Below are 15,856 nucleotides of genomic sequence, written 5' to 3'. Positions count from 1 at the left end.
GGCAGGCAGCTATACAAATTTCCAAACACTTTTAAAGAGTTGTTTCATAATTCCTCTGAAAAAGAATTCAGATATAAGCAACAACAGCTTGAAAATATTTGTGTAGCATATCTATATAAATATTTGTGTAGCATATCTCTAATTTTAACCAGTTGGTTAACATGATCTCAGTGTGCCTGAAGCAGTAAGATTTAAATATTCCTAAAAGAATAAAGGACCATATTTTGTTCAATTGAAAGCCAACAACGTAAATCAAATGGTAAACTATGAGAAGTAAAATAAAATCTCAAGTTTCCAAGACAAATGGAGTATGAGCTATAGGGCCAGTTTAGGTATGAACTCAAATATCTGTTGATTCTAAACAACCATAAACTAGCAGTAGTTCCAATTTTTCTTTCTCCAAAGCTATATTCCAGTAATACATTTGCATTCAAAAACTTAGTATGCAAGTAGTAAGCAGCCCTTTTCTCTCTCTACAGTAGTTATCTGTAGAGGGGAGCCTTTGTATACGTATAAAATAGGTTTAATGCAGTCAGTTATATTTCACCTATTGATACTGGACCTTTGACTGAAGTCTGCCTATGCAGTCACCCAAATAGAATATCCTTAGATTGAAAAAAAATAAAAAAATCACTTACAAGATGAATCAACAAATACATTTTGTGATATCTTAAAAATTATCCATCCAAACTCCTAATACAGTAAGGCATGTGAAACATGATCTAAAAATCCTCTAATCCCTTTCTTCTTTAGGTTTATTTTTTACATCTTACTAACTCATAAGATTGGAACCAGAGGCTTTGCATATAAGCAAGACAGCTGCAAAACATGCTCACAGTAAAACGGAATCAGGAGAGACATTGTGAATGAGAATACTCAAAATACATTTGTGCTGGGACGCCTACATGTGCTGTGCCATACAAAGTGGAGTATTTATTTTGGACAGGTTGCCTGGCACAGGAAGGCATTAACTGTATAAAATAAACTTCTGAAATGCTTATTAAAACCTACAATTGTGTAAGCATTTTTCAACTCATTGTTAAACATGAAAAGAAGGATAGGGGGCATAGTTCCCTCTAAGCTGAGCAGTGAGCAATGACTCACTTAAAAATCATCATCAACTCAGAGTTTTTCAAACCTGCCCAGAAGCCGAGAGGGAAAGAGTGAGAGGGAAAGAGTGCCGCCCAGTCCCAAAGGGACTGCCGCTCAGACACTATACTTTTCCGCCCACCCCAAAAAAAAATTAGAGGGAACACTGATAGGGGGTTGACAATTAATTATGAATGTTCTTTGGGACAGAGTAGGTTGACAAAACATCAAGTCACTGCAGTTAATTCATATTCTTACTGAGAGGAGCAATTCAGAGATGTAATGCACAAACCTCACAAAGAGAAAGGAAGGTATAATTTGTTGGAAAGCAATCATTTTTTTTCAAGTTTCTTCAAGCTTAGCTCTCATATAAGGTATATACCAACAGTTTCACTAAAAGCATGTTTTCTCCAGAAACACTGTAGGACTGCTTATCAAAGCAAAAGGGTACATTTTGTACAAGAGATGATTAGGCAAGTTGTGTATTTTAAAGGTTCTCAAGGGAAAATTTTAAGGAAAAGCACAAGTTCAAAAAATTGTCCATGTGTACTCAATTTCAAGGCAGTTTTCAATGTGAAATGAACTGCTGCTGATGGAAGGGTATAGTAATATAAACAGTTTACTCTGTGATGATCCTAGTTTGGCTGGTCTTGTCACTGCTACTATAAACTAGTTTGCTCTCTGTAAAACAGTGATTTTCAACCTTTTTTGAGCCACGGCACATTTTTTTAATTTTACAAAATCTTGGGGCACATTGAGGGGGGAGGCTCAAAAAAGTTTGGACAATTTTTCTCTCTCTCTCTTCCTCCCTTTCGCTCTATTTCTCTTTCCCTCCCTCTTTCTCTCCCTTCTTTTTTCTCTCTCTCCATCCCTCTTTCTTTCTCCCTTCCTTCCTCTCTTTTTTGCTCTCTTTCTCCCTAGCTCCCTCTCTGTCTTTCTCTCTCCCACCTTCCCTCCCTCTCTTTCTCTCTTTCTTTCTCTCTCTCTTGTTTTCTCTCTCTCTTTCTCTATCTCGTTTTCTTTTTCTCTCTCTCGTTCTTTCTCTCTTTCTGTCTCTTGCTTTCTTTCTCTCTCTCTCTCTTTCTTTCTCTCTCTCTCTCTCTTTCTTTCTCTCTCTCTCTTTCTTTCTCTCTTTTTCTTTCTTTCTCTCTTGTTTTCTTTCTCTCTCTGAACTTCGCGGCACACCTGACCATGTCTCACGGCACACTAGTGTGCCGCGGCACACTGGTTGAAAAACACTGCTGTAAAAGATGACCCCATGATTTTGTCTTTAATGTTGTTGCATCTATATAATATTGTCAATTCTTTATAAAAATATTTCTAGAGCTACAGTGGTCCCCCGATTATTGCGAGGGTTCCGTTCCAGGACCCCTCGCGACAATCGATTCTTCGCGAAGTAGCGGTGTTTTTACTTCCGCCGCAGCAGCGAGGAGCTGAAGATTGGGGTTTCCCCGCCGCCCACGCAAACTCCTCACTGCTGCCGCGCCCGCCGCTTGTCTTGTCCGCCCGCCGCTTGTCCGCCGCCTGCCTGCCCGCTCGCCCGCCGCTCGCCCGCCCTTCGCCCGCCCACGCCGTTCGCTCGCGCCGCTTCCCAGCTGAGTCCTGAAGCCAGAAGGCAAAGGCGAACTTCCGCGTTTGGCTTCGGGACTCAGCTGGGAAGCGGCGCTGGGGTTTCCCCACCGCCCACGCAAAGGGGAAACCCCGGCTCCTCGCTGATGCCCGCCGCTCGCCCTCCCGCCAGCAAGAGGGGGAAGACCCAGGGAAGCCGCCCAGCAGCTGATCTGCCCGGGGAACGCAAACTCCACCATCTACGCATGCGTGGCCATAGAAAAAAGGGGCACGCATGCGCAGATGGTGTTTTTACTTCCGGGTGGAAAAATCGCGATATAGCGATTAGCAATGATCGAGAGCGCGAAACTCGGGGGATCACTGTACACCAATTCCAAAATTGAAAATTGAATAAACATCACAGCATCGAGAAATATGAGAGTTATCCAAAGGGAACAATGCAAATTCTCATGTATAATTTAATCTCATAAAATGTATAGGTTTAGTCCAAGATTTGGAGTAATACAGATAGTCCTAAATTTCTGTTAAGGCAGTTAAAATGAGTTTTGTCCAACTTTACAACTTTTCTTGCCACAGTTGTTAAGCAAATCACTGCAATGCAACTTTCATAAATACATCCCAGTTGCCTCAGTTTTGATTATGGGACCATGTCTGCAACAGTCATAAGTGTGAAAAACAGTCATAAGTCACTTTTTTCAAGACCACTGTAACTTTGAACAATTACTAAACAAATGGTTTTAAGTTGAGGACTACATGTAATTAGGTTTTCAATATTATGTAAAGGCAAGCAAATAGGCAGTCTCTGTAAGGGTGCTATTCCAGAGGAAACATGTTTTGACAAAGAGGATACACTAAATATTTCTAGCGTGAGCAGAAGCCAAAGGAGACAGATGATAGGATTTCATAAATGATAACTAACTTCCTGAATTGCACTCATAAACCTACTGATAATCAGTGCAGCTCACACAGCAGAAGCATTACATGGACATAAGAAAAACATGCTCACATTGCCTTCTTCTATACCAGCTTCCGAGTATATTTCCAGAATAGCCCCATAAACTATCTTGAAATTAACCATAATAGTTGCCCTTGCAGCTTAACAACAATGCCAATTACAAATAAAATATGGTAAATGTCAAAATAATTTTCAAATTATAATAATCAAAATAATTTTCAGACTACAAGACGCACTGTTGTATAATGCGCACAAAGATTTAAAGAGGTAAGTAAGAAAAAAAAGTTTTTCTCCTCCCCAGCCCCCAGGAGCACTCTATAAGCCTCCTAAACCCTCTGTGCACCCTGATTTTGTTTACACAAATGGACCTGTTTTTCACAAAAATTGAGGCGTTTTTGCCTTCTCACACCCCCAGGAGCACTCTGCAGGCTTCCCAAACCCTCTGTGCACCAATTGTTTTGCAAAATTTGACCCATTTTTGTGAAAAACTGGGTGCACAGAGGGTTTAGGAGGCCTGCAGATTGCTCCTAAGGGCTGGTGCAAGGCAAATATGCCCCCGTTTTTGGCCTATTTTTTCCTCCAAAACAGGTATGTTTTTGCCTTCGCCCAGCCCCCAGGAGCATTATGTGGGCATCCCAAACCCTCTGCACACCCCATTTCTGCAAAAAATGAGCCAATTTCTCACAAAAATGAGACGTGGGAGCAAAGCTTCAGGAAGCCATAAATGGCTATATTCACTGTATAAGGTGCACCGACATTTCCACCCTCTTTTATGGGGGATAAAGGTGTGTCTTATAATCTGAAAAATATGGTACACCGAATAGAACCTATACAAATAAATCATGATTATCAACTAAGAATTCCATTAAATATTGCCAATATCACTGGAGGTATAGCTATGAAGATAAAAGTATCACTATCTTACAAGTTTCATTTGTCTTGATAACTCTTTCACTCAGACATTTTTTCAGTTAAAAACTATGGCTCTAAGGTCTTTCAGGATTGATGTACAAACTCAATGCATAGAATAATAAAATCCCATTTTATTCTGAGGTCCCCTAGTGTGTACGCAACACAACATTACATTACATTATATTACATTAGATGGAGGGGGAAACAGGTTTTGAAAATAGTAATGACTTGTCTACTTGTTGACAAGGCTAGAAGAAAGCTCATATAGAGGTTGCTGAAAAATGTGAACTCATTCTTTAATGTATGTATTCAGAGAAGCAGACAACAGAGAGGATAAAAGAAAAGTAAAAACAACAATCTTCTGAACAATATTATTCAATGCTCAGTACTTTCAAATTATTCTAGAAGAAACCAAAATTTTCATATGTTTTCATCCTGCTTGTCAGCTGCTAGCCAATAAATAGAACTCATGGGAAGTAGGGGAAATGGCTCGAGGCAAGACAGCTGAGCCTGGAATGTGGGACTGCTGATGGTGCTGGAGTTTGGAGTGTGTCACAAATGAAACAGATATTTGAGCATATAGCATATAAGTTCATATAAACAATACAAGATATGTATCCAGGAAAAAAATGAAATGGGAGCACAATGAATCACACAGGACTGACAAAAAAGAAGCAGAGTCAGCCAAGAGCAGAGAGCTATGGGCAGGCAAGGGAGAAACAGTTTATATTCCAAGAAAAAAAGGTGAAGTCTAATTCCAAGTATCCTATCCACATGGAAATTCTAAGAAAGAAATATTGAAGTAACATGAGCTGGTGGACTAAGAAATACTCAGAAAATACTTGTAAAGAGACTATGAAAATGAAAGCAATTTAGAGGGGAGGACTAAAAAAATTAAAGAATCCTTTAATTTCAGAGTATAAAACATACCAACCACCTCCCCCCCAAAAGAGGTTGGAAATGTCACTGCATCTTATACACTGAATACAGCAATTTTTGGCCTCCCAACCCCCTGCCCAAGTGTCCCATTTTTACAAAAAAGTGCTCATCTTTCACAAAAATGGGGTATGTAGAACATTTGGGAAGCCTGCAAAATGCTCCTGGGGGCTGGGGGAAAGCAAAAACAACCTGTGTTTTTTTTTGGGGGGGGGGAAGCAAAAAAAATCAGCCCCCAGGAGCACTCTGCAGGCCTCCCAAACCCTTTGCACACCTATTTGTGCAAAAATGGGAGTGGTTTTGCCTTCCCCCAAGGGCCCAAGAGCACCCTGCAGGTTTCCCAAATCCTCTGCATGCTCCATTTTTTGCAGAAATAGGTGAATAATGGTCTGTTTTTGCAAAGAACAATGTGCGCAGAGGCTTTGGGAGGCCTGAAGAGTATTCCTAGGGGCTGGGGGGGGGGAAGCAAAAACACCCACGTTTTTGCAAAAAGTGAGAGGCGCAAAGGGTTTGGAGAGTGCTCCTAGGGGCCGGGGAGGACAAAAACTTTTTTCTTACCTCTTTGAAATCTTGGTGAGTGTTATACACCAGTGTGTCCTACAGTCCGAAAAATATAGTATATTTTAACTATGATGCAGAGCTGATTTTTTAAACTAATCAAGGAGAGAAGCAACTTAAAACTAAGCTAAAATTTCCTGACAGTTAGAACAATTAATCAGTGGAACAACTTGGCTCTAGAAGTTGTGAATGCTCCAACACTAGACGTTTTTAAGAAGATGTTGGATAACCATTGTCTAATGTTGTGTAGGGTTTCCTGCCTAAGTAGGGGGTTGGACTACAAGACCTCCAAGGTCCCTTCCAACTCTGTGATTATGTTATAATATATTTGGAGTGCATTAATATAACCTGTAATCATAATTAAAATATATAATTGTTATAGTGTATACAACAGACCATTCATATTCAGGTCAGGTAAGACTTCTTATATCTCTCAAAAACTACCAATTCTGCTTTAAGAAAGCTCCTATTATTTGACAAAATAATTCCAATGGGTTAAAAATATATTCTTAATTATAACTTTACAGCCAAGCAGCTACACTATGGATAGGGAGGCCTGATTATTTCTCTATTTAATTACATTAGAAATAGGGATATAGTGATATAATACAAAATCTGAAATATTCATATTTCTGGAACTAACCAGGTTTGCATTCATGTCAGAAGCACCAAGGCACTTCCAAGTTGAAAGCCAGTGACATCACTATTGACTGGGTACGCCAGTTAAGGGCTCCTTTCATATCCCTAGCAGGAGTTGGAGCAAAGGACAAAAGCTCATCCCACCTCCAAGCAGCACTTGGATCTTGAACGTGGGCTTGCTAACTCCAACTCAAGTATCTTAACCATAAGAGCCACTAAGCTCCTACTGAACAAGTGTAATTGTAATAAATAGAGTTATTCAGTACAACGAACCAGAGCCTAAGAGCAGCATGGAAGGCAGTGTGAAAAGCGACAGGGAACAACTGTGGAATTGGTGGCTGTCGTTGAGACCAGTGAAGCAGTGACTCTGAGCAGCAACAGAACAGCATGGTAGACTAACAGTCGGGGTGAGGGGCAATGACGTGGACACAGGAAAGCAGGGAGGGCTGAATATCCAATAATGGCAGGCCAAAGGCAGTAGGAAAATAAGATAAAAACTGCTACAGAATTCAAGGCAAAGAATAAAGGAATAATTAAGTAAGCTAAGTAGACAATAGCAAGTATGGAATATAAAAAGGCAAAGACAAAGGGGATATAAAGCTCACAAGAAGGCAAGGAGGGAAAGGATCACAACAAGGCAGGAAGAAGAGAGATAATTATAAAGCACTCCATGACGGGATAAGAATAACCTTGCATTTAAGCCCCACTGAAATTTTAAACTTTGACATGTTTAAATGAACTGATACTACTATGATCTGCAAAACATGTTCCATGTATATGCTTATGCCCATAGAAGAACTGGTGTGGTTTCCATCTTTTAAAAAAAGGGGGGGATGAGACCTAGAAAACTGCAGACCAATCAGCCTAACATAAATAGCTGAGAAGGTATTGGAAATGTTAATAAAAAACCAGATCTGTGAACATCTAAGCAACAAACAAAATTATAACTAGAAGCCAGCATGGATTTGTTAAAAACAGATCATGCCAAACCAATCTTATTTCATTCTTTCACAAAGTGACTAAATTAGTAGACCAGTGAAATGCTGTGGACATACTATATGCTTAGATTTCATTGAGGCATTCAACAAAGTAGACTACAACCTACTTCTTGGTGAACTAGAAAAAAGTGGGATAGATAGCATCACCACCAGATGGATTTGTAACTGACTGACAAACTATACTCAACGAGTCACCCTTAATAGTATATCTTTAGGGAGAAATAAGCAGTGGGGTACCACAAGATTCTGTCTTAGACCCAATACTCTTCAATATCTTCAAAAATGACTTAGATGAGGGAATAGATGGGAACTCATCAAATTTGCAGACAACACTAAGCTGGCAGAAATAGCCAATACCATAGATGATAAGCTCAAAATCCAGATGGATCTTGACATATTTGAACAGAAGAATGGCTGCACACATAGACCATGGTGTTTGTTTAACCTCAAAAGAATTTCCTAAAATCATTTAATACAGGTGCCTCGACTTACAGCTATTATGACGTACAAACAAAATTCTAGTGCCGATTGTGATAATAAGTCAAGGACTACCTGTAGTTGACTCAGTTTATAACTTTTTTGGTTTTGGTTTTTAATCAGGACCATCAATGGCATGTTGGGATAAAGAACCAGCTAAAACTTTATTTTAAGAAGTTGTGCAAATAATATTTACTGGTAAAACTGGTATTTTCTACATTAAGTTAATATTCATTTTCATTTTTTTAAAAATCACTTATTCTATAATTAGTCTTCTTATGCCTCTAGAAATGTTGGATTACAATTTTAAGAATACCAAATTGATGTTCACATATTTATGGAGGCTATCCCATTTAGTTAAAACATATGCTAGAGAACCAACCAGAGAAAGCTGAAGTAAATGATTTGTGACAGAAAGAGATCATCATCAAAACTAAATACAGTCATACCTCGTCTTACCAACCTAATTGGTTCCAGGGGGAGGTTCGTAAGACGAAAGGTTCGTAAGACGAAACATTGTTTCCCATAGGAAACAATGTAAAGTCAATTAATCCGTGCAACCAACCCCCCCCCCCCCCGCAAAAAACCGCTGCCGCCCGGCTGTCACCTTTTAAAACAGCCTGGGGGCTTCTCAGCAACCTCCCGAACGCCGAACGCCAAACCTGAATTTCCGGGTTCGGCGTTCAGAGGCTGCTGGGAAGCCCCCCGGCTGTTTTAAAAGGTGACAGCCGGGCTGGGGGGCTTCCCAGCAGCCTCCCGAACCCCAAACCCGGAAGTTCGGCAAAACTTCGGGGTTCGGAAGGTTGCTGGGAAGCCCCCCAGCCCGGCTGTCACCTTTTAAAACAGCCGGACGGCTTCCCAGCAGCCTCCGAACGCCGAACGCGGAAGTTCGGGTTTGGCGTTCGGCTTCGGGACGCTGCTGGGAAGCCGCCCGGCTATTTTAAAAGGTGACAGCCGGGCTGGGGGGCTTCCCAGCAGCCTCCCGAACCCCGAACCCAGAAGTTTGGCAAAAGTTCGGGGTTCGGGAGGTTGCTGGGAAGCCCCCCAGCCCGGCTGTCACCTTTTAAAACAGCCGGGCGGCTTTCCAGCAGCCTCCCGAAGCCGAACGCCAAACCCAAACTTCCGCGTTCGGAGGCTGCTGGGAAGCCCCGCCACCCAGCTGTCACCTTTTAAAACAGCCGGGGGACTTCCCAGCAGCCTCCCGAACGTCGAACCCGGAAGTTCGGGTTTGGCGTTCATAACACGAAAAAAGTTCGTAAGAAGAGGCAAATTTTTTCTGAACCCCGGGTTCGTATCTTGAGTTGTTCGTAAGACGAGGGGTTCGTATCTTGAGGTACCACTGTATATAAATTCACTAAAAAGTAAACCATATGCCACATGTCAGTTTATGTACTTTCATACATTTTTATACCTTTATCTTTGTTTTTTTCTTTTCCAAGGGAATCCAGTTTCTTTCTCAATGATTTCTTTCTCTTTTGTCCATCTAGAACATACAAGCAATAAAGGTTAGCAAGTACAGCAAGTGTTGTCTGCATGAGAGGTCAAGTTTCATTTACAAAATACCAGATAACATATGAATCATTTTGTCTATCTGAAATAACGGGCTGGTACCTAAAAAAATATGTATTCTGTATATTTGCTTTTAACATTCTAAAAATCTCATAATAAGCTTATAAAGAAACATGTCCATTATAAAAAATATTACTGATTTGTAATAAAAAGTTCATATCTCCTTGAGATTAAGCCTACATTATACTTTATGATGTATAGGTTATTCTTTTAACAGAGGAAGCCATGCTAGCTAAGTTTTTTTAATGCATCTATTTTTATAAATAGACTTTTATAAAATATATTTTAAAATAAAATGTTCTAGTATGATTAAGAAACTTAAACTGCTTTAACATATCATCTTAGCGTATGAATTGTAAAGTAGAACTCCACTAATTTTCTAGGCAATTAAGCAGGTATTTGTTCAACTTGAGAACTTAATTGTTTGCCTCAATTTGCCATTTCAGAATATTTAAGGGATGGACGTGCAACCGGATTATACTACTTTAAATTGCAGACTGGTTTGAATGCTTTTCCATTCAACAAAAAGTGATGGTGTGAGCAGCAAAAAGTGCATCACATTAAGTCCATGACAGACTTAATGTGACATACAATAAACAGTTCCAATTAATTGCAGAATTCACTAATCCAGGAAACCTGAGTGAATTAATTCCACCCTGCTGTTCTGTTCGGGTCTGTGAGACCCGAAATCAAAGTTTGAGACCCTGTAAAAAATTTTCCCTGCATATCTGAAACTTGAAATTTCATGACTTTTCATCATTTCAGGGGTTCTCTCTATGAGAATTTTTTTTGGGGGGTGGGAGGTTTCTTTCTTGCTGAAAAAAAAAACCTCCCTAATGTTATGTTCCCGGGTCTATTTGACCCGGACTGCAAATTGATCATTTTAGGTACTTATATTTGGTCTTTTTGAAAGCTTTTTTCACCTGGAAACATGTTTGAACATTTCTGCACACAATGGAATGAAAATTGAACTGAAAAAATTAATCCTTATTGGTTTATTTTGCACATAAATGTGCCTCCCCCCCGTTTTTGTGAAAGTTTTTTTCAATTTATGGATAGTTTTGCTTGCATAATGCAGTCTATTTTACTGGAGTTGGTGTGGGAATGGTACCTTGAACATTTCTGAATATAAGAAAAATATAAAGGAACTGAAAAAAATGATTCTTACTGGTTTTTTAACATCAGAAATAAGGCCTCCCCCCCCCTCGGCTGCTTGCAATCATTTTCACTTTTTATTTTTTTATGCTCCAAATCCAAAATATTCTTTAAAATCTTAGGCATTCATTTACTCGATTTAACAATGCTGATCATCAAAAAATATTTTTGGGGTGGTGGCTAATTGTTTTCTGGGCAAAAAAAATTCATAACTTCGAATCGGTTTCTGTTCATATATGACCGGACCAAAAATATTTTTTTTAGGTACTTGAATTTGATCTTTTTGAAAACTTTTTCAACTGGAAAACTAGTTTGAACATTTATGAACATAATGATATGAAAATTGAACTGGAAAAATTGAGACTTATATTTTTATTTTGATCAAAAAGCCCCTCCCCCCATCCTTTCTGAATTTCGTGTCAATTTCTATTTTTTAAGGCTACAAATCCCTAAGGAATTTCCCCCCAAAAGGTTTGATATACTAAATTGAACATTTCTGAATATAAGAAAAATATAAATGAACTGAAAAAAATGGTTCTTATTGGTTTATTTTTGCCACAAAAGGGACACCCCCCCCCCGGCCTTGCTGTGTGCCATTATTGTCACTGTTTATACATATTTGTCTAGAAATATTTGGAATATCCTTTTGAAAATCAACCACATTGTAGCCAGATAACTAATTTTATGAAAGAAATCCATTTTACTAAAAAAAAGTATGTAAGTTTGAAATTAACAGCATAATTTTTATATAAATTGAAATAACTTTATATGCAAAATAAACCAATGTGCCTCAATTTTTCCACTTCAATTTTCATATCATTATGTTCAGAAATGTTCAAGCTACAAATCCCACACCAACTTTAGCAAAATTGAATGTATTCTGCTAGCAAAACTATCCATAAAGTGAAGACTATGTCACAGAAACGGGGGGGAGGCACATTTATGTGCAAAATAAACCAATAAGGGTTAATTTTCTCAGTTCAATTTTCATATCATTGTGTGCAGAAATGTTCAAGCTACCAATCCCACACCAACTTTAGTAAAATAGAATGGATTTTGCAAGCAAAACTATCCATAAATTGAAAAAACTTTCACAAAAACAGGGGGGAGGCACATTTATGTGCAAAACAAACCAATAAGGATTAATTTTTTCAGTTCAATTTTCATTCCATTGTGTGCAGAAATGTTCAAACATGTTTCCAGGTGAAAAAAGCTTTCAAAAAGACCAAATATAAGTACCTAAAATGATCAATTTGCAGTCCGGGTCAAATAGACCCGGGAACATAATATTAGGCAGTTTTTTCGAACAGCATACAAGGGTTAATGTCTAGGCAAATACACATTTCAAAGTAATGGACAGAAATACTCTTTTTTTTTAAATAATTTTTTAATTGATTTTTATAAAATAGTTACATAAAACAAACATATAACAGTGCACAGTGCATGTGCCCATCACCTAACAAACAAAACACCCCCCTTCACCACCACCACCCATACAAGGGGATTCAAAAGTTTTTGATTTGTTTATCTATAATTCCTTGGCTCTATCTTGCATTGAATATTACTAAAAGAGTGATTGCAGTTTATTTTTCACATTTACATCACAGATTCTACTCAACATATAATCTTTCACCTTATTCCATCGTACCATCAGCTTCTCCAATTTGTTCTCGTCAAAATTATTTAATCTTATTTCCATAATTTCAAAGTGGTCCACCATGTACCAGTACCAATTTTGCAATGTCCATTTTGTGGAATCTTTCCAACCCAATACCACCACCGCTTGAGCACTTTCCAATGCTGCAGATTTTATTTCCTTGAATTCTCCTAGTTTTCTTTGTTTAATTAAAATCGCTATTTCTTTTGTAATTATCCAGTTAATATTTAACATTTTGTTAATTTCATTCTGTACTTCATTCCAGAATGTCTGAATTTCTGCACACTCCCAGAACATATGCATAAAGATTCCCTTTTTTTGACAATCATGCCAACAATTACCCTTCTCTTTCCCCTGGAAGTGTGCAAGTTGTGCTGGTGTATAGTACCATTTATGTAAAATTTTCCTTCTCATCTCTTTAACTCTCGTATTTTTGATCTTATATATATTTTCTACTATTTCTTTCATTTCACTTTCATCTATTTGTAAATCATTTTGCCAGCATCTTCTCAAACTTTTTGTTACTTCCTCTTCCACCTGCAGTAACATTCTATATATATTACCGGCTTGTGCTTTACTCTCATTAATCTTTTCTCTTATTATTTTTTCTAAACAATTTTCTTCTCGTAAAAGAGCTTCTTTATTCTCACTTTTATTTAAATATATGCTTATTGCATTAATCTGCAGCCATTTCTGTTGACCAATCCACCATTCCAATCGAGTTCTGCTAACTCTTCCATCCTTCTCATATAATTGTTCAATTCTCGTTATCCCTTTGCTATTTAATACTTTAATAATTCTGCTTAAGTTAACATCATCCCCTGTGTTCAATACGTATAACGTTGATAGCTTGGAATTCCTAGTTCCACATTTTCTCTGCCATTTAGACCATATTTCTAAGCATGCTTTGAGAGGGTCGATTAAATTACTGATTTCTGTTCTACTCCAATTTTTAAATAATAACTCTTTATTATTTATATTATTAATTAATTTTTCTAAATTTACCCATTTCTTTTCCCCCCATAACTGTAATTCCATTAATCTTTCTATTTGAAATGCTTCTCTATATAGTACTAAGCACGGGCTCCCCCACCCCCCCTCTTTCTCTTGTGCAAACTGCCAATGTTTTCTTATTCTAGGCTTTTTGTTTCCTTCAATCCAAAAGTTTAATTTACTATCCCATTCTCTCAGTTTTGCCCCAGGGAAGATACCCGGTAGAACCTGAAATAAATACATCATTTTTGGTATTATCATCATTTTAAGGGCCCTAATCTTGGCAATTCTTCCCAACTTTTTCCCCTTCCAATTTTTTATCTGCTTCTGAATTTTTTTCCATATTAAATTATAGTTGGCCGTCACAATTTTTATCGGGTTCTTAAACAACCAAATTCCTAGATATTTCATTTTTTTACAACCTAATTTCAATCCTGATATTTTTTGTATCTCAATTTGCTCTTTGGGGCCACTGTTTAAACAAATTATCTCAGATTTCTCCCGATTGGTCTTTAAATTCCTGGAGCAATATCATTATTCTTTTCATCATTTCGATTGGGGTTTCAGACATCACTATAGCATCATCTGCAAACAAATTTAATTTCAATTCGAATTTTCCTATTTGGTAACCTCTCCATTCCTTATCATTTCTAATTTTATTTGCTAAAGTCTCAATTGCCAGTGCAAATAACATTGGGGATAGTGGACAACCCTGCTTAGTTCCATTCTGAAGTTTAATCGTTTCTGTTCTGTTACCATTTACTCTGATATGAGCTATATTATCCTTATAAATTGTTTCTATAGTTCTACAGAATGAATCTCCCATATTTAAATCTTTACATAATTGAAATAGGTAATCATGATTAACTTTATCAAAGGCTTTGTACACATCTAACTTTAATATACTTAGTTTTCTTTTGGTATTGGTAGCATGGTGTATAACATTGACCACGTTTCTAATTGGTTCATAAATCTTTCTTCCTTTAACAAATCCATATTGGTCTTCTCCAATTACTTTTGGTAAAATATTCTCCACCCTGTTTGCCAATATTTTCATAAATATTTTATAATCCTGATTTAATAAGCTGATAGGGCGATAAGAACTTGGATCCATTAAATCACAATCCGGCTTTGGGATAGTTATAATTTCTGAGATTTTCCACATCTGTGGAGTTTCAGAAGTCTTAATTACATTGTTAAACAATTTTTCCATATGCGGTAATAATTCATTCATATAAGTCTTATAATATTCAGCAGTAAAACCATCTGGACCTGGGGCTTTAGCAGGTTTCAACCCTTTAATAACTCTAGATATCTCATCATTTGTAATTTTTACATTTAGCATTTGTCTATCTTCTTCCGTTAATTTCTCATTAACCTCTATGGTTTGCAATGTAATATGTTCTTTTTTATATAAATTCCCATAAAAGTCACTCATTATTTTTTCCATTTCTGCATTACTACGTTTAATTACACCTTCCTTATCCTTTAAAGCAGAGATGTGGGATTTCTCTTTTCTTTTTTTCAAATAATGTACCATTTGTTTCATTGATTTGTTCCCCCATCCCCTAATTCTCTGTTTTATAATCATCTTCATTTTATTCCATCTTTCTTCATCAAGTGATTGTAATTTCTTTTTCTTAAATAATAATAGTGTATTCCAAGCTCTATTTCTTGTAATTTTTAAAGTTTCTTGGATTAAATCTATTTCTTTTAATAGGTTTTCTCTTTCAACTTCCCAGGATTTCCTAATAAAAGCTTCAGTACTAATACAATTACCCCTCATGACAGCCTTATGTGTATCCCAAACTATTGTTTGCTTAATTTCGCCTGTTGCGTTAATACAAAAAAATCCACTCAGTTCCTTTTGTAATTTAATTCTATTTTCCTCATTAGCTGAAACCACAGGGTTATATCTCCAAATCCTTTGTTGCCTGCCAGCCTCTAACTCAATCACTGCTATTAATGGAGTATGGTCTGATAACCAAATGCTTTTCACTTCCACTTTCTTGAGCTGTGCCTCTGCTGTTTTATTAATTAACATATAATCAATGCAACTAAATTTATTATGTCTTGCTGAATAAAATGTGTCCCTGTTTACTATATTTTCATGTAAATCCGTCATATTAATTTTATTGAAATGTAATTTTTTCTTTTCACCCCTCCCTGCTGTTAATTCCAAGTTGAAATCGCCTGCTAAAATCACTGTGCCTTCCGCAAAATTATCTAGTTTATGCTTTACATTCATTATGAATTGTTTTGCATTTACATTGGGGGCATAAATTACTGCTAAGGTTACTAGCTTATTATTTATTTTCCCCTTAATAAATAGCATTCTACCGTCTTTGT

The 15,856-nt window shown here is 37.4% G+C and overlaps 1 protein-coding gene across 5 annotated transcripts in view; it reads right to left on the bottom strand.

Annotated features, from left to right (window-relative positions):
- The window catches only part of ARHGAP6 (Rho GTPase activating protein 6), a 372,896-nt gene that overhangs the window by 60,922 nt on the left and 296,118 nt on the right, over positions 1-15,856 (bottom strand). For 4 of the 5 annotated variants that reach the window (XM_070750824.1, XM_070750826.1, XM_070750828.1 and 1 more), the window contains exon 3: positions 9,545-9,616. The exons of the other annotated variant lie outside the window; for it this stretch is intronic. In XM_070750824.1, coding sequence (XP_070606925.1) covers positions 9,545-9,616 — 72 coding nt within the window. The remainder of the gene's footprint in view (positions 1-9,544; positions 9,617-15,856) is intronic. 5 annotated transcript variants of the gene reach the window in all.

This window comes from Erythrolamprus reginae, chromosome 4 (genome assembly GCF_031021105.1).
Source record: "Erythrolamprus reginae isolate rEryReg1 chromosome 4, rEryReg1.hap1, whole genome shotgun sequence".
Taxonomy (NCBI): Eukaryota; Metazoa; Chordata; class Lepidosauria; order Squamata; family Dipsadidae; genus Erythrolamprus; species Erythrolamprus reginae.
This window is presented reverse-complemented; position numbering and strand designations above follow the sequence as displayed.